Genomic DNA, 17,883 nt, shown 5'->3' on the forward strand with positions numbered 1-17,883 from the left:
AGGATCTGGCATTGCCATGAACCATGGTGTAGGTCGCAGACGCGGCTCGGATCTGGCGTTGCTGTGGCTCTGGCGTAGGTTGGAGGCTACAGCTCCCATTCGACCCCCAGCCTGGGAATCTCCACATGCCGCGCGGGTCCTGGAAAAAACAGAAAAAAAAAAATCAAAAAAATCAAATAAAACGCACTTGGCTAAAATGTTCCTTCTGAAACCCACGAAGCAGGCCGACCCTGCAGGCGACGCCCCTCCCGCAGGCGTCCCCGAGCACCCCGCCCGCGGTTCTTCGGGGCCCAGGGGCCGCACCTGCCTGAGGCCGCAGGCGCCGCGTCGCTGGGCGGGGCCGCGCAGGGGGCGAGGCCACGCGGGGCGGGGCGGGGCTTCGTCCGGGGCCTGCGCGACGTCCGGGCGTCGGCTTCGCGCTGGGTCTTTGCCAGGCGCCGGCCGCGGCTCTGCTTCCCGGAACCTCTGCGCGGCGGCGGCGGCGTTTCCGGGGAGCCGGTTGGCGGGCGGACCTGGCTGTGCGGGGCGGAAGTGGGCAGCTGCGGTCCAAGCGGAGCCGCGCTGCGGGCGGGACCTGGCCGAGCTGGAGGGCGCCGGGGAGAGGAGCTCGGGCGGCCCCCGAGGCCCTGGCGAGCGGGCAGCTGCTGGGCCTGCGGCTACCGGATCGGCGCCCGGGGAGCGCGGAGGGGATGGGGCGCCGAGCCGGGTGGGGGCGGGGGCCTCGGCCATGTTCGCGGGGCTGCAGGACCTGGGCGTGGCCAACGGCGAGGACCTGAAGGAGACGCTGACCAACTGCACGGAGCCGCTTAAGGCCATCGAGCAGTTCCAGGTGGAGCCGGGTGGAGGGGCCGGGTGGAGAGGCCGGTGGCTTGGGTGTGTGAGTCCGGCGGGGGGGCGGGGTCCGTGGGAAGTGGGCGGGCTTCTCTCCCTGCAGGTAGCTGCGTCTCTTCCCCGGGAGGGAGGAACCGGGTGTCCTGAACTAGGACGACGTCGACTGCGATCTGAGCGGTTTCCAGCTTTTGCAGTTACAGCCCAGCCAGCGCAGCTGGGAACGTCCTTGCAGCTGCCTCCCTGTGTACTCAGCATAGGGGTGCCTGGCCAGATGTGGCTGTGGCTGAGGTTTCTCTTGCCGCCCGGGGTAAGCAAAATCGACCTCACCTTGGCCCTCCGCTTCCTTAGACAGAGAATGGCGTGCTGCTGCCCTCCCTGCAGTCGGCCTTGCCCTTCTTGGACCTGCATGGGACACCCCGGCTGGAGTTCCACCAGTCGGTGTTTGATGAGCTTCGGGACAAGCTGCTGGAGCGGGTGTCAGCCATCGCCTCCGAGGGGAAGGCTGAGGAGAGGTAGGTGGGCAGGTGCGATGTGCGGCCCCCTCCCAGCACTCACGGTCCGCATGTCCCCCGGGGTCCCGCCTGCGCACACCACCTGTCTAGGGTCAGGCAGGTAGGTAGTTGCTTCCGACTTCTTCTGTGCTGCCTCCCTCAGTCGTGCCCGTTTTTCCAGGTACAAGAAGCTGGAAGAGCTTCTGGAGAAGAGCTTTTCTCTGGTGAAGATGCCGTCTCTGCAGCCGGTGGTGATGTGCGTCATGAAACACTTGCCCAAGGTAAACCTGCGAGGCCAGCTGGGCCAGGCGTTGGCTGGCTCCTGGGAGGTTTCCCGAGCTGCCTGCTGGCGGCCGCACAGCTCCGGGCCTGTTTCCGTGCTGGCCTCTCCCTGAGCCACGCCGCCTGAAGCTGGGCACGTGCTTTGGGGCACGGAGCTCTTTCTGGGTAAAAACTGACTACACCTGCCAGGGCCTGGGGGACCAGTCCCAGGTGCCCCCCCGTGGGTTGGACTGGGCTGGATGTGATCTCTGTGGGGGGGGCTCTTGATTTGTCTTGAGAGACCCCTGGGGCCCAGGGGTTGCTCACAGGTGGCCCGTGGGGTCGTGTAGGTGCCTGAGAAGAAGCTGAAGCTGGTGATGGCTGACAAGGAGTTGTACCGGGCCTGTGCCGTGGAGGTGAAGCGGCAGATCTGGCAGGACAACCAGGCGCTCTTCGGCGACGAGGTCTCCCCGCTGCTGAAACAGTACATCGTGGAGAAGGAGAACGCGCTCTTCAGCCCCGAGCTCTCCGTCCTGCACAACTTTTTCAGTCCTTCCCCCAAGACGAGGCGCCAGGGTGAGGTGAGGCGGGGCAGGGCTGTGCGGGGCGGGCACGTCCAGGGCCACCCTGGCCAGTCCCGTTCCCACTCCCGTGAGCGCTGGCTTGTCCGCTCCAGGGCAGTGGGCCTGGCGCGGCTGGATCGCAGCGCTGTGCTTGGCGTGGGTCTTCTGGGTCTTTGACCTGCCTCCACTCGGCAGCTCGGCAGGCCTTTGCGTTAAGCTCTCGTGTCTTCTTTCAGCCGTGGGGATTTTCCTCTTTTTATGTTGGTTATTCCTTGTCTCAACACATGCTTCTGGGTGGCGACTGGCTGCCTCGGAGGTCAGGGCACTGCCTGGGTCCTCAAGCTCTGGCGCGGGGCGGTTCCATGCAGCAGACGTTGCTGTCAGTCGTCCGGAGCTCCAGGGCTGGCTCCAGGGCTGGCTGACGGCTGTGGAGGCGTGCGGCCGTGGGGCGAGGCGGGCTGGGACGGCCAGGGTGGCCTCTGGAGGTGAGGAGGAGCTGGCTCCGGGCGTGAGCAGAGCCGAGGAGGGAGCAAAGGCCAGGGTGTCTGGGGTGACAGGCGGCCCTGTGTGCTCCCTGGAGCACGCTGGGGAGGCAGGGTGAGGTTGGGGGCGTTGGAGGCCTTTCCTGGTGAGGTGGGGTCCAGGGGCTGGCCAAGCGTCAGGGTGACCCCTCACCCCAAGAGGCCAAATGTTGGCCGAGCAGCGTTGGCTGCTGCCTTCGCGGGCGGCCTCCCCACCTGGGTGTGTGTGTGCGGTGAGGCAGCTGTCGCCTAACCTCTCCTGGACGTCGGGCCAGTGCTCACAGCACCGCTTCCTGGCCAGGCCGCTGAGCGTGCCTCTGAGCGCTGCCCTCGTTCCCTGGCATTTGTCCTGGGGGACGCGTGGTCCTGCTCCTCCTTCACTCTCCCCTCCAGCCAGGGGCCCCTGGGGGCTGGGGCCTTCCTGCCGCCCCTAAGTGCAAGGGCAGAGCGAGCGGCCGCTGACAGGTTACCCAGGGCCCTCGGGTGGGTCGGCTGCAGGGGCCACAGTTCTGTGCCCCGCCTGCCCGCGGCCCGAGCGTCGCCCCCTCCTGGTGGCGGTGGGCAGGCCTGGCTGCGCAAGGCCGTGCACGTTCCTGTTCCACGTTAGAGGTGCTGGGGCTGGGTGCCGAGACTTTGGGTCGTGCTCTGGGTCTGCTCGGCTTGCCCGGGTCCCTGAGGCCAGCTGCAGGGGCCTGGCCGGGGCCCTGAGGTAGGGGGCTGTCCCCGCGGGTGTCTGCTCCTGCTGCGTGTCCCCCAGCTTGCACTGTGCATCCTCACGGCCTGTCAGCCCCAGGGGAGCGCCTCCTGTTGGCTGCTGCCCCCTAGGGGCAGGTGCGGAGGTGGGGCCCCAGCGGGGCGGCTCCGGGTGCTGGTCTCCGCGCACCGGCAGCTCTAGCGGAGTCAGGTCCCGGGCCGATGGCCTCTCCGAGAAGCAGCAGGGCCAGATGTGGGGTTCGCCTCCCTAAAACCCGAAAACGCCGCCACGCAGCACGAGCTAATGTTGCGTGAGGGGGCCTCAGCCCCCAGTGGGTGGCGGCCGGGCGGCTGGCCTGGTGACGCGCCGGGGTGTCACCGGCAGGTGGTGCAGAAGCTGACCCGCATGGTGGGGCGCAACGTGAAGCTGTACGACATGGTGCTGCAGTTCCTGCGCACACTCTTCCTGCGCACCCGCAACGTGCACTACTGCACGCTGCGCGCCGAGCTGCTCATGTCCCTGCATGACCTCGACGTCGGCGACATCTGCTCCGTGGACCCCTGCCACAAGGTGGGTGCCCCCCTCCCCTCGGGGACAGTGGTCCTGGTGCCGTGTCCCACCTGGGTGCCCGGCCCGCAGCCGGCTGCTCTGCGTTGACCCCCCACCCCCGGCCACCTCCGCGCCCCCCTGTGCTCCCCTGGGGCAGCCCCGCCCTCTTGTGTCCCCCCAGAGCTCTGGGGCCTGCCCACCGGCCAGCTCCATGCTCCCGGGCCAGCGCTTTCTGTTTCAGACGTTGTCGCCTCCCAGAGCCTGTGCAGTGTCACACTCAGACTGCACTGCCCCCTTCTCCTGCTGGTCGGGGACCCTGGAGAGGCCCTTAAAGAACAAAACACAAATTTTGCTTTTTCCCTGCACCACCTGACCCGGGATGACGTGGGTCTGTTTCCTCTGTGCTGTCCTGTGGCTTGGCACCAGGCCGGGCCTCAGCGGTACCAGTGGGCACCTCAAGGCTCAGGCAGTGTCACTGCCGCCTGGAGGGTGCGGTCTCTGGCCGGGTCCTGACCCCTTTGTCCCCGCAGTTCACCTGGTGCCTGGACGCTTGCATCCGAGAGCGGTTTGTGGACGGCAAGAGGGCCCGGGAGCTGCAGGGGTTTCTTGACGGAGTAAAGAAAGGGCAGGAGCAAGTCTTGGGGTGAGTGTTGGCTGTGTGTGGCACTCCAGCCCCGCAGGGTCCTCTGTCCACGGGTGTCCAGCCCCACATGTCCTTAGGCAGGAGCGGTGTTTAGTTCAGGGTGTTTTTAGCACTGCCTGGCACCTGTGCCCGTGACTGAGAGAATCAGCTGCTGGGGACGAGGCCGTCCCGGGCTTGGGCGAGCTGGGTGCCAGGCTGGGGCTCTGGCATGTGCACGGTGTGGAGCCGGCCTGTGAGCGGAGGGGTGGTGGGTGGCTGGGCCCCGGGGACCTGCTGTGCCTAGAGTGGGATCTGGTTCCTGGGTGGGCTTCTCTTCCCTGGAATTGTCTCTGGGGGAATCTGCCCAAGTCTTTGGAATCTGGGTCAGATTCTCCGTCACAGTGGGACCTTGACTTAAAACAACTGGTGGCTTTGTAGTTTGCTGACTTGGCTCAGGCGGGTTACAAACGTCAAGCTTTCTGAAGGCAGTCTGGGGTAGGGGCTTGGTCCACGTGGCGGGCCAGCAGCGTCTCTTTCGAGTGCTGTGGCGTGTCCTCACAGGGACCTGTCCATGATCCTGTGCGACCCTTTCGCCATCAACACCCTGTCACTGAGCACCGTCAGGCACCTGCAGGAGCTGGTCGGCCAGGAGATGCTGCCCAGGGTGAGCAGGCCCGACTGGCCACGGGCCGCCTCCTGGTGGACGTGGGGGTGTGGACCCCAGGCTGCAAGAGCACTCAGCCCCGCCAGGCGCAGGGCGTGTGCCGCCTGAGGGCGGCCAAGGGTCCCGCGCAGCGAGGGGCGCCGCTGGCCAGTGAAGCCCAGCGTTTCCCTGCAGGAGAGCCCGGACCTCCTCCTGCTGCTCAGGCTGCTGGCGCTGGGCCAGGGGGCCTGGGACATGATCGACAGCCAGGTGTTCAAGGAGCCCAAGATGGTAACGCGGAGGAAGGTCGGGGAGGGGGAGGAGGGGGGCGCGCGGGGCGCGGGGCCAGCCCCATGGCCCCGGCTGGGAGGAAGCGCGGAGGGAGGGGGGTGGCGGGGCTGGCGCGGGACAGCTGTTGGGCCCCCGCCCCAGGAGGTGGAGCTGGTCACCCGGTTCCTGCCCACGCTCATGTCCTTCGTGGTGGACGACCACACCTTCAACGTGGACCAGAAGCTCCCGGCGGAGGAGAAGGCCCCCGTCACGTACCCGAGCACGCTGCCGGAGAGCTTCACTAAGTACGGGCAGCAGCGGAGGCCGGGGGCGGGGCTGGGGCGGGGCCGGGGGCGGGGCGGAGGCCGCGGGCTCCTCCCGGGCTGATGGGGCTCGGGCGCAGGTTCCTGCAGGAGCAGCGCATGGCCTGCGAGGTGGGGCTGTACTACGTGCTGCACATCACCAAGCAGAGGAACAAGAACGCGCTCCTGCGCCTGCTGCCGGGGCTCGGTGAGTCTTGCGGGCGCCCTGGCCCCGCCGCCCGCCTCCCTTGGTGGTTATTTTGGCCCAGCAGCGGAGCCCAGCCGTGGCCTCTCACGAAGCCTCCCCCGTGTTCCTAACCGGGGAGGGCGGGGAGCCCTGCCGGTCCTCAGAGCCCCCCCCAAGCCTCCAGCGGCCTGGGGGAGGGGCTCCCAGCCAGGACTGAGTGGGCCTCGGGGGACCTGCTGGGAGGAGGGGCTCTGGGAGCAGCCAGCCTCCCCCCACGGCAGGTCCGGGGGCCTCTGCTGGCTCAGGTCCTGTCGGGGTGCTGCCGCCTCTTTGCGAAGCTCATGCGGGGCAGCGCTCGCTAAACGTGCATCTGGGTCGTTGGCCTCACGTCGGGGCCCTGTTTCCCGACTCTTCTGTGTGGAGGAAGCTGCCTGCTGCGGGTGTTCCGTTCGGCCGGCCACCACCCGACTGAGCACTCCACCGACCCGTTTCTCCGGGCTGAAGGCAGGGCTGGCCCCTGGAGCCGGACTCTGGCGAGACTCCCTTTCTCGTCCCCTCCAGCTCCTCCAGCTCCTCAGAGCCGCATCCTTGGCTCCAGGCCCGTCATGTTCACCCCTCCAACCTCTCCCGTTTGGGGTCTCTGGCTCCCACTCTGGCCTCTCTGTCTGAGGGCCCTGTGATGCCATGGGCCCCCCCGGAGCGAGCGGGGCCATCTCCCATCCGGGGGCAGGGGCTTCCTACGCGGGTAGCGTGTTCCCTGGCCCCGGGATCAGCACGTGGGGATCACCCGGGGGCTGTGGTTTGTCTGCGTGTCTGCCTGCCTCGGGGGGCTTCCAGGAGCACGTTTGGAGGGAACTGAGGGTTTCCTCGTTTTCACACCTTTGTGTCTTTCTTGTCTGACTGTGTCTGTGGGACCCCCAGTGGCTCGGGTGCCCCTCTGCAGCCGCCTCCTGCTTTGGCGTTGCTAGCAGGTCCTTACTAGTAAGGGTGGATGTGGATTTTTAAAATTTTCTTCATTTTTAAACTTTCTTGTGGGAATGTTCGATGAACTTGGAAGAGGGCCGGATGGGAAGCCCAGCACGCAGCGCCACCTCCATGGGGGTCCGCGTGCGGCCGCCATCCCCTTGGTGTCTGGACAGAAGCCCACACCCAGCTCTGGGCAGCCTGGCAGGCATCCCGGCAGAAGACAGACAGTCTCAACAGCCGCGCGTGATCCGTCGGGGTCGAGGTCCCCACAGAACTGGCTGCGTTTCCCTACTTGTCCCCCACGTCTTCGTGCACGTGGTCTGTAAGATCAGGGGTCACACAAGGCCCCCTTCGCCTCGCCTTTCCTGGCTGCCCCTGAGGTCTCGCAGTCTGTAGGGCCGCGTGGGCTTTGCTGGGGGAATCGGGGCATTTGTTCTATGGAGACTGCTGGCGCGTCCCTTGCTGTCGTGACCACACACCTGCCTGAATGTCCTGGAGACTGGCCACTGGCCGTGAGGTCCGCCAAGACTGCAGTCAGCTGCAGGGCAAGAGCGCACCCTGGTGCAAGGAGGGGCGCCCCGTCTCTCGCTGAAGTAGGGGCTGCGTGGCTCGGGTTGTCACGAAGTGTGTCGGCGGCTGTGGCAGCTGCTGTGCCTGGAAGCACAGGCCCAGGGGTCCTGTCACCGGTGATGAGTGTAATCTGTTGGTGGTTACTCTGGCCGTCTCTTCCTGAGTTTTGCTGGCCGTGGCTCCAAACAGAGAAGGCCCGTTTTCTGTCCGCTCTCCGCTAGGACGCTGCCGACGGTGACCTGGTGGACTCACTGGGCCGCCCCACGGTGGTTTGGCTTCTTCTCTAGTGGCAGGTCTGCTGAGGTTTCCCTCTGCCGGAGCTACGGCGTCCAGTCTCTTGGCCGCTGGTTGGAGCCAGGCGTGGCAGGCTCTTGTCCCCTCCCTGTGCGCTGCAGCATAGACCTGCCCCCCTGGCCGCTGCCCCCATCTGTCTCCCTGTCCAGGCCCAGGTTCTGGCTCTCAGGAGAATTGGGCCCCCAGTTCACAGGTCCCGGGTGGGCGATGGGTGGTGGGGGAGCTGGGGACGCCTGCTGTGCTTGCAGTGGAGACCTTCGGTGACCTGGCATTCAGCGACATCTTCCTGCACCTGCTCACGGGGAACCTGGCGCTGCTGGCGGATGAGTTCGCTCTGGAGGATTTCTGCAGCAGCCTCTTCGACGGCTTCCTCCTCACCGCCTCCCCAAGGTACCCGTCCTCTCGGTCCATACCCACAGCAGCCGGGCCGGAGGGCTCGGGGCACCGGGTGCAGCTGGGGGCAGGGCGGCCCTGCAGCCACCTGCCACCGGCTGTGGCCTCTTCCAGGAAGGAGAACGTGCAGCGGCACGTGCTGCGGCTCCTCATCCACCTGCACCAGCGCGTGGCCCCGTCCAAGCTGGAGGCCCTGCAGAAGGCACTGGAGCCCACTGGCCAGGTGGGCACCCTTCCCCGCTGGCACCCCCAGGGGGCTGCCTGGGCCGGCCCACCCCTCTGGATGTGTGCTCCCAGTGTACATGCTCCAAGCTGCCCTGGTCCGGCCCCAGAGCCACGTGCTTCTCCCCAACAGAGTGGAGAGGCGGTGAAGGAGCTTTATTCCCAGCTCGGTGAGAAGCTGGAGCAGCTGGACCACCGAAAGCCAAGTCCGGCCCAGGCTGCGGAGACCCCGGCCCTGGAGCTGCCCCTCCCGGCCGTGCCTGCCCCGGCTGTGCTCTGAGGCTCCGCCTGGGGCTGCTCGGCCAGAGGAGACCCCCTTACCTGCGAGAGCCAGGAGCCCGACTTTCCTGGATGGGCCTGGGGGTGGGCTGAGCAGGGCCCCCCTGCCCACCCCTTGGCCTCGCCTGAACTCAGACCTGGGAGGTGTGTGCCTCTCGTGGGAAGGGGTTTGCAAGCCCTCGCCAGCTCGGGATCTGTGCTCCCAGGCCCAGGACAGCTGCTGGCTCCCGCCTTGCGTTGTGGGTTTGTAGTGCTGCTGGGCAGGCAGGCAGTGTCTTGGGGAAAAAGTCACCTGTTTTCCGAGGCCCGAGGGGAATTAGGTGGCTGGTGGGTTGGCGCGACATCACCGGGTTTGCTCTCCGAGGGCGTCCTCCCATGTGGATGCTCCCCAGTAGCCTGCCTGGGGGTCAGGGCCTGGCCCTTCCTGCTGCCTTGGTTTACCCTCAGGTGACGTGCTCCCGGTTCAGCCAGGCGGGTGGCTCATGGTGACACTTTTACTCATGTAAATAAAAGGCGTTTTGGTAAATCCAGCAGTAGATGAGCTGTTTCTAGGCAGGCGCAGGGTTGTTTGCAGTGCAGGCTGGCGGGTGCTTCCCTCTGTGGGCACGGGCTGGCTGCCCTGCCCTGCCCAGGGCAGCAGCCATGGATGGTTTGGCCCGGGTGTGGCTGCGCTGGGGCCACGAGACTGGGCACAGCCATGGGTGAGCCTCAGCACCCATCCTGCACAGCGATACGTTGCTGAGGGTCAGGCTGTGTGGAGGTCACTGTGACCTTGCCGGTGCAGCACTTCAGGTGTGTGGGGGGGACAGAAGAAGGTGCGGCTGGAGACCATAGCAGTCACGGAGGGAAGCAGGACCCTGGACGTGGGCATCAGGCATTGGAGGTCAGGAGGGGCGCAGATGGAGTACGCAGTGTGTGTGCTGCCACGAATGACCCTGTAAGTGCAGAGTGGCCGGGGCCCAACGGGGCTGGGGTGTCGCTGGGTTCAGGCGGGGCCGGGCCCGGGAGGGGCCGCGTGGGAGCCCGAGCTTGGAGGCGGGGCAGATCTGGGCTGCAGTTGCTGGATCCCCTTCCAGCCGCTGCTTTTTCCCCAGGAAGCAGGGAGCCAGGCCCTGGGCTGGGAGACAGGACTGGGGTGGAGGTGGGGCTGGTAGAGCGGGTGCGGGAGGAACTGGGCCCCGGGGGGGCCGGCACTCGGAAGGGACCCCCTGAGGCTCACGGGCAAGACGGTCAGAGGCCCAGAGACCGGCTGGGGAGGCCCAGCTCCGCACGAGCCCTGATGTAGGGACCAGGGACGGGAGGCCCAGTGGGTGGGGCTTTTCCAGGGGATGAGCCGCCAGGATGGGGCGTGAAGAGCCCCAGGGTTACGGCTGGAGGGGCAGCTGAGCTCAGGGGATGTCAGGCACAGGGCAGACTGGGGGGTGGTGACAGGGACCCCTGAGCAGAGGTCGGAGGTTAGGGAGGAAGGGGTGGGAGGTCTGGTCTGAGGAAGAGGGAGGGGGTCCACACTGGGGGGCCCGGAAGAAGAGCATGTGTGTGCCCGGGGGACCTGCTTACCTCCAGGCCGGTAGTTTGGGGAACTCGGGGGGGCCCCCCCCCGACTGCTGGAGGGGTGAGGAGTGGGCAGCAAGGGGAGGGGTCGTGGAGATGAGGTTGACCTGAAGCTGGGGCTGGGGCGCCGGGGAAGAATGGGGGGCTCGCAGGGGAGGGTGCGGGGCGGGGTGGGGCTGGTCCTGAGGGCTCAGGAGGTGGGCCCTGGAGATGAAGGCAAAAATGCAGGGAGGGCCGACGGGCGTCAGCCTGGGGCTGCGGTTTGCCCTTGACCTCGCTGCGGGCCCCAGGTTCGGCGGAAGCAGCAGCTGGTCAGTTGGAGCCAGGCCCGGCCACCGCCGCCTGCTGTTTCTCCTGCATCTGCCCCGCAAGACGGCCCTGGCGTCTTTGTGTCAGAGAAGCTTGGAGACCACACAGAGCCCGACCACGAAGGACCCCACCCTCCTGCTGGGGCCGCAGGGACCTGGCGACAGACAGCGTCCTGTCCATATTCTCAGGAAGGCCTTGGCGTGGGTGAGGTGCCCAGACCCCTAAGCACCCGGCCGCTCACAGAGAGGGGCAGTGGCCCCCGGGGAGCCAGGCGCGGCTGGTTTCTCAGTGGTCCCGCCAGAGGGCACTGGACATGTGGACAGGCAGGAACCCCGTGTTCTGGGGAGAAGGGAACCCCCAAGCCCATGACCCAGAAATTGCATTTCCCTGATGCGGTCCGTGCAGGGCAGGTGGAGGGAAGCTGGGAGAAGGAGGATGGCTTGCCGGGCAGAGGGACCCGTGTGGGCAAAAGCGTGGGGGATGAAGGGCCGGGAGGCTGTGGGGTCCTGGGCAGGGCAGAATCTAGGGCTCAGGACTGCCAGCACCCATGGGACACAGTTGGGCAGAAAGCCAGGACTGGTTTGGGGACATTACTGGTTGGCAGGCCGGCTCTTCGGCGAGGGGCTTCTAGACTGAGCTTGGCAGAGACCAGGTCTCTTGGCCAGAAGGGGAGGAGCAGGGAGTGCCCCCGCAAGCCACCCTGTGCAGAGATGGGCTGGGGGCATGGCCTCCATCTGCCAGTTCCTGGCCCAAGTTCTTTCTAAATTTGTGCTCTTAGCAGGGCCCTGAGCCATGCATAGGTCTTTGCCAGCTCTGGCTCTTCTGTCCCAGCATGTGCTCCCTGTGCTGGGGCTCTAGGCTGGGGTACAGGGAAGAGAAAGGGGACGATGAGGGCGACCGAGCCCCAGCCCTGGTGGAAGAGGAGAGAACAGAAGCAAGGCCTCCTGTGTGTGCCCCCCCCCACCATCGGGGCTGGGGGAGGGAAGACGGGGGCGGGGGGCCTGGAGGACCCCAGCCCAAAGGACCCTGCGTGGCCTGCACTCCTGCTTACCGGCCCCCTGGACACACCCACACCCCTCTCCGTGGGTCCTGCAGGGAGTCAGGGGCCGGAGGTGTCCCTGGGGAGGTGGGGGTCTGTGGAGGACAGGCTGAGGTGCAAGGGCACGTGGGGGCCCAGGGGAGGTGATGCCCTTGGCCTCACTGGGTGTCCTGGGCCTGGACTGAGCCAGGAGGGCAGGGATGGCTGCAGGGCTGAGGAGGCAAGGTGACCCACCAGCCCAGGTCTCCTGGTAGAGCCAGCCAGGCCTCCCCCTCTGGCGCCTCCGTCCAGCCTAAGTCCCGCCCGTGCCGCACCCCTGACTCACTTCCTCTGCACAGAAGCGGAAACCTCCCCAGAGCTTCCTCCGCTGCAGACGCTCCCTGGGGACCCGCAGGTGTCGCTGCCCCTCCAAGCCTTGGTTGACCATTGAGGCCCCTGACCCCACACGGACCCTCCCCAGGAAGCCAGCTCTCTCTGCTCCCTGAGGCTCAGGCCCCAGCCTCTGGCCTGGGCAGGGGGCCGCCCTGGGGGACGGGGGCCAGCAAGAGCCTGACCTGAGCAGCCGCAGGTAGGGGGGTGGTTTGGGGGTGGGTGGCCGGGGTATCCATGCCACCTTTCTCCAGCTGTCTCCTCAGTGGCCTTATGCCTCCTTTCCCAGTTTGTCTTTCTGTCCATCTTTTCACCCCACCCCCAGCCGTCTCTAGGGGCCTCTCTGTCCTGGGCTGCGCTAGTGCGTCCCCCTCCCCCAGCGGGGGGGGGGGGTTGCTGGGAGGATCCTAGCTGGGGGGCTTTGGGAACAGAGCCAGGGCCCCTTCTCAAAAGCAGAAGTTCTGGGCAGTGTTCGTTCGTGGGGGGCCATCTCTGATCTCCAGGGCTGCTGGGGCCTCTGTATCCCCTGGCACCACTAGGGACGCCGCCGAGGGTCCCCGGCGCCTGGCAGGCGGAGCTGTGGCAGGGGCGGGGTCCGGCCTTGACCCTGCTCACCCCTAATCGGCGCCTGGTTGGCACCGACTCCTCCTCCAGGAAGCAGGGCCGGCCGCCCGATAAGCTTCGCCCCCCCTTCCCCCGGCCACTTCCTCAAGGCCCAGGGCTGTTTACGGGAGGGCTCGAGAGATTTGCATTGGGGCCCCGCGGGGAGCTGCTTCCTGGTCAGAGGGGAGAGCCGGAGCCTGGCTCTGGGGCAGCGGGCTGCACGCCGGGGCCCTCCCGGGGCGAGATCGCGGGGAGGGGTCCCAGGCCGCCGGGGAACAAGTCTGGAGACCCTCCCTGTCTTCTCGTGGCAGGGCGAGCGACCTGCATGCCGAGCGCCGCCCCTGCGCCATGGACCGCGGCCAGCCCAGCCCGGAGCCCGCGGCCGCGGCCCCGGCCCGCGGCCCGAACGTGATCGCCCCCGTGCGCGCCGTGGTCCGGCTGCGCCGCCGCGTGTGCCTCCTGCGCACGCGGCGCCTCCCGACGCCCGGAGCCGGGCCGGACTTCGGGCCTGGGGCGCCGCGCGCAAACCTGCACCAGCCGCAGTTCTTCACCTTCGAAGGCCCGGCGGAGCTGTCCTCGAGGGCGCCGCGGAAGAGGCGCCGGCGCAGCCGCGTGGTTCTCTACCCCGAGACCTCGCGCAAGTACCGGCCGCAGGCGGAGCGCCGGAGCCGCGCGCAGCGCTGCTTGTTGCTGCTCGTGGCCATCGTGGGCTTCCAGGTGCTCAACGCCATCGAGAACCTGGACGATAACGCGCTGCGCTATGACCTCGACGGGCTGGAGAAGGCGCTGCAGCGCGCCGTGTTCGGCCAGCCTTCGGCCGTGGGGCGCATCGTGGCGCTGCTGCGGGACTACCTGGCCACGCACGTGCACAGTCGCCCGCTGCTCCTGGCGCTGCACGGGCCCAGCGGCGTGGGCAAGAGTCACGTGGGCCGCCTGCTGGCACGCCACTTCCGCGCGGTGCTGGAGGACAGCGCGCTCGTGCTGCAGTACGACGCGCGACACCACTGCCCGGACCCCCGCGCCGCGCAGGACTGCCGGGAGGAGCTGGCGCAGCGCGTAGCTGACGTGGTGGCGCGGGCCGAGGCCGAGGAGAAGACCCCGCTCCTGGTGCTGGACGAGGTGGAGCTCCTGCCGCAGGCGCTGCTGGATGAGCTGCACGGCTTCCTGCAGCCGCAGCGCTCACACCACTTCCACAACGCCATCTACGTGCTCCTCAGCGGCGCCGGCGGCGCGGAGGTCACGCGCTTCGTGCTGCAGAACGCGTCCCGCGCGCTGGCCCTGCGCCCCGACGGCGCCCACGGGGCCCGTGCCGCTGCGATGGCGGCACAGGCCGAGGAGGAGCTGCGCGTCCGCCTGCAGGCGCTCCTGGTCCGCGAGCACCCGCTGTGGCAGGCCGCGGCCATCGTGCCTTTCCTGCTGCTGGACAAGCGGGATGTGGTCAACTGCTTCCGGGATGAGATGGCCGGGGAGGGCTTCTTCCCAGAGCAGGCCCACGCCGAGCTTCTGGCCGCGAGGCTCAGCTACTACCGCGTGGCGGGCCGTGAGTTTGCCGTCACTGGCTGCAAGCAGGTGGTGGCCACTGTGAACCTCCTGTAGCACAGCAGACGCCAGAGGGCACAATGGGCCGGGTCGCCGGGACGATGGTGGCAATAGGAGGGAGGGACCCCTGTGGGTTTGCCCCAGGCTTCTGAGGCCCTAATAAATCTGTCCCTGACTCCCCGCTGGTTCACACAGGGACCTGGGGCGGCGGGAGAGCGGGCGGCTGGGGCGGCTGGGGCGGCTGGGGGGGCTGGGACAGCGCCCAGCTGCTGCTTCCAATTCCAACACCCGCCTGGAGCCCCAATCTGCCACCTGCTGGTCCTTAACTCAGCCTGCATTCTTCAGCATCCGCAGGGCGTGCACCCAGGAGGTGGGCAGTCTGTCCCCATGGTACAGGGGATGGATGACCTCAGAGAGGGTGAGCAGACCCCAGGGTCACATAGCTGGTCCTCTGCAGAGGTAGACATGACCAGGACTCTGCAGCAGACACACTCACACTCACTCACATGGACCCCAGCCCAACCCCGGCACACCTGCTCGCTCTGGGGCAAAAGTCCTGGATGCTTCTCCATGGCAGGAATCTTGTGGGTCTAGGGAGTTCCCTGGTGGCTCAGTGGGCTAAGGGCCTGGCCTTGTCACTGCTGGCCTCAGGTCACCTGTGGCCTGCGTTCAATCCCTGCCCTAGAAATTTCCACATGCTGTGGATGCAGCCAAAAAGAAAAAGAGAGAAAGGGAGAAAGAGAAAGAAAGAGAGGGAGGGAGGGAAAGGGAGAGAGAAAAAAAGAAAGAAAGGAACGAAGAATAACGTGGGTCTGCCTGGATTTCTCATGGCCTCGTGGGCCCAGGAGCTTCCCAGAAGGCAAAGGGTGGGTGAGGGGGCCCCACCCAGTGAACCGATTCGGGGGGGGGGGTCCCCAAATGCTCCAGAAGGAGGCCTCTCTTGGGGTGACAGCAGTAGGATGTGGCCCAAGTGGGGGCCCTGACCTCTCAGACCCCCTGCCCACCTCCTGAGCGGATCCTCCGGACTTCACCGCAGAGGTGCAGGCCCCGGCCCCTCTGCTTTCCGGGCCTGGGCAGGGCCTCCCTCCTGGATCCCGGATCCCCCTCAGTGGCCGCAGCCTCTCCGCCCACCTCCTGCTCCGCAGGCTCAGTTCTCTTGCTGGCCGCTAGAGGCTGGTTGAGTGCCAAGTTTGGGACCACCTCCTGTGCTGGGCTCCAGGTGGGGGGTTGGCAGGTAGCCTTGGTGCTGCTGCTCGGTGGGCATGCGGGTCAGCCTGGAGGAGGGCGCCGCCTGGGGGGTGGGGGGTGGAGCACAGCTACTGGGCAACAATCCATCCCAAGGAGGAGCCGCCAGAGGTAAAGAGGCTGTGCCAGAGCTCCAGCCCCCGCCTCCCAGGACCTCAGAGATCTCCAGAGCCCCCGGCAGGGCCCTCCCCGAGGGAGCCACACTGTCAGGGCCCCTGTCCACCACCCCTTCTCTCCGTGGTGGTCCTCTGAAGACCTCGACGGGCCTGGATCTCCTGTACCTGGAGTGGCTCCGGGCAGAGAGGGAAGAAGCTGGCCCCCCAAGCCAGCACGAGGCCCCTGGCCTGGGACAGGAAGGGCGGGGAGAGCACATGTCCTGCCCAGAAAGCGAGAATCCTCGCAGCCCCGGGGCTCCCTGGGGCCGGGTGGGAGGGCCAGTGTGCAAGGTGACTCTAAACCAGGAGCCGGACACGTGATGGGTTGTTGGTGAAACGCTGCCGCCTCTGAGCTTGCTCTTTGTTTCTATGTAACTGGGTCTCTACTGCCCCAGAGGCATTTAACCACTTGCAGCAGGAGGAGTTTACTAGGCAGACCCCTCATTGCCCAGCAAGCTCATAATCACCGGCTCCAAGGTTTTCCAAAACCGCCTTGGCCGCCGAGTTAAGTGGCCGTCGCTGAGCTATGGAGTCGGCTCGTTCTCCTGGTGTCGGCAAGATTCCTGATCATTTGTTCCTTGGCCCTCACTCCCATCCTGGGAGCAAAGCTCTCCCTGCAGAGGCAAAGTCGGAATCTCTGGGGCCTCCTGGAAGTTCTCGCTTAGGGTGGACAGATGGGTTACTGGGCCCGACCAGTGCGAGGCTTCTGGGCAGGTCTGTAAGGAGGAGAGGAGAGTGAATAAACAGCAGGGTACGCGCTCCTGTGCTCTGCAGCCAACGGGACAACGGGTCACTCCAGCATCAAGGCCCCTCTCCAGACTCCCACATGTGGAGCTGTTACCGGGGGCCCTGCATGATGCTACCTCCGGATCCCCTCACTGGCGGAGAGGCGCTGGCATCACTTAGCCAAGGCTCAGAGGTCCTGTAGTTACACCGCAGGAAGTTCCCCAGACACAAGGGTATGTCGGCAAGTTCACAGATGACTCAACGTGCATCGGCAGCTCCGAAGAACTTGTTTTCCGTCCCAGGGTTGGGTCAAATTGAAGCAAGGAATGCGTTTAGGTGAGCTGAGCTCCCTGACGCTGTAAGATGGGCCTCGGAACAATCCAGACCCCCAGGGACATTACTCACAGGGTGACCCAAAGGGCCGATGTCCCCCTTTCTCCGGGGATTGGGAACTAGGCATGAGGGCATGGCCCTCCCGCGGAAGGGAGGGAGGAAACAGGGCGAGGTGTACAGGCCTGGTCCAGACGTCTTGGGAAAGCTGTCAGCCTCGGATGTCCTTCGCTTCAGGTCCCTGTGGGGGTTATCTTCAGGTCGCTGGACAGCGTGCAGGTCCACCTGGGGTTCGGGGCCTTCTTTAGGGGCGGCGCTGGACCCAGGAGTCCACCCGCTGGAGTGTCTTGGTGGCCCAGGGGCTAGTCAGCAGGACCTGCTGGGGCCCTTCCAGAGAGGCCGGAGGAGGTCCTTTTGGGGGTGCCTTTTGCGGTGGGTGCACAGACTCTCCGGGCTGCAGGTGATGTTTGGGGTCTCGGCCTTCCGGGAGCGCACTGCAAACGGCGTGCCCACCAGAGCCCGGTTCTGCTCAAGAGAAGCAATGAGGCCTTTACAGGCCAGAAGCGTGGCTCCCCCTTTATCAGCTGTGGATCAAAGAGGCAGCAGCCCTGTGCACTGGGTGTCCTGTTCCAGGGAGAACAGCCTCGCGTCAGACCCGGGCGGAGGCATCCACTGCCGTGAGAAGCAAGAACATTTACTGAGAGTTTCAGAACTCTCGAGAGACACTTTCCCAAACCGCTCTAAGTTTCACAGCTTCACGGGGAGGGAAAAGGGGGCCCTTCGTGTCTGGGGAACAAAACATTAAGCGATCGGTTTTCCAGTAGAGCTTCAGCAGCTCTCACCAGGTTGGCCTTACGATCTCAGAGGTGTCAAGAGCTGTGTTCCAGAGTGTTTGTCAGTGTCCTTTCCGTGAACCTCTTTAACCATGAAACACACGTACAAAAGCATCGGAGTCAGGCAACCCCTGTAATGACAGAAAGACTTGAAAGTGCCCAGGATTAAAGATCTGGTGAGGACTCATGATGTCGGGGTCGGAGAGGGCATCTGCTTGTCTCTGTGACCAGGAAACTGCCGGAGGGAGCTCAAGGGGCTTGAGGCTTCAGAGGCCGTTTTGCTCTTTCCTACGTTTGAAACGTGTTTGGCCACTTTCGAAGTGGTGTCTCGCAAAGAGGCAATTTTAGACTCTTGTGCGTGTTTGGAAGCTTCCAGGTACCCGTGGAAACACACACACCATTCATTTTGTTTAACTGTAGAGCCACGGCCTCCAGTTTACTCTCTAGAGAGCAAGTTTGGGGCGATGGAGAGTTCCTCGCGGAGGCCGTGATAACTCCGGACGACTCTGAGTGAAAAAACGAGCTT

At 66.0% G+C, this 17,883-nt stretch overlaps 2 protein-coding genes across 2 annotated transcripts; both read left to right on the forward strand.

Moving 5' to 3' along the window:
• The first annotated feature begins 499 nt into the window (after positions 1–499).
• Positions 500–9,188, forward strand: NELFB (negative elongation factor complex member B). The gene is made up of 13 exons (NM_001310162.1): positions 500–829; positions 1,180–1,343; positions 1,504–1,603; positions 1,934–2,164; positions 3,746–3,931; positions 4,441–4,553; positions 5,094–5,196; positions 5,371–5,466; positions 5,608–5,750; positions 5,849–5,955; positions 8,013–8,154; positions 8,272–8,380; positions 8,513–9,188. Exons 1-13 carry the CDS (start codon positions 575–577, stop codon positions 8,657–8,659), a joined length of 1,896 nt encoding a protein of 631 aa, NP_001297091.1. The 5' UTR covers positions 500–574; the 3' UTR covers positions 8,660–9,188.
• Positions 9,189–11,899: 2,711 nt separating this feature from the next.
• TOR4A (torsin family 4 member A) lies at positions 11,900–14,248 on the forward strand. The gene is made up of 2 exons (XM_003122341.5): positions 11,900–12,125; positions 12,841–14,248. Exon 2 carries the CDS (start codon positions 12,878–12,880, stop codon positions 14,123–14,125), a length of 1,248 nt encoding a protein of 415 aa, XP_003122389.1. The 5' UTR covers positions 11,900–12,125; positions 12,841–12,877; the 3' UTR covers positions 14,126–14,248.
• Positions 14,249–17,883: the final 3,635 nt, after the last annotated feature.

Source organism: Sus scrofa, chromosome 1 (assembly GCF_054392235.1).
Source record: "Sus scrofa isolate SSC_HxYL_T2T_F1_AM1 chromosome 1, Sscrofa_HxYL_maternal_Yorkshire_Landrace_v2.0, whole genome shotgun sequence".
Lineage (NCBI taxonomy): Eukaryota > Metazoa > Chordata > Mammalia > Artiodactyla > Suidae > Sus > Sus scrofa.

Bases quoted from the DNA above. Each gene is read 5' to 3' on its own strand.
- TOR4A (XM_003122341.5), top strand. From the start codon at position 12,878: ATGGACCGCGGCCAGCCCAGCCCGGAGCCCGCGGCCGCGGCCCCGGCC.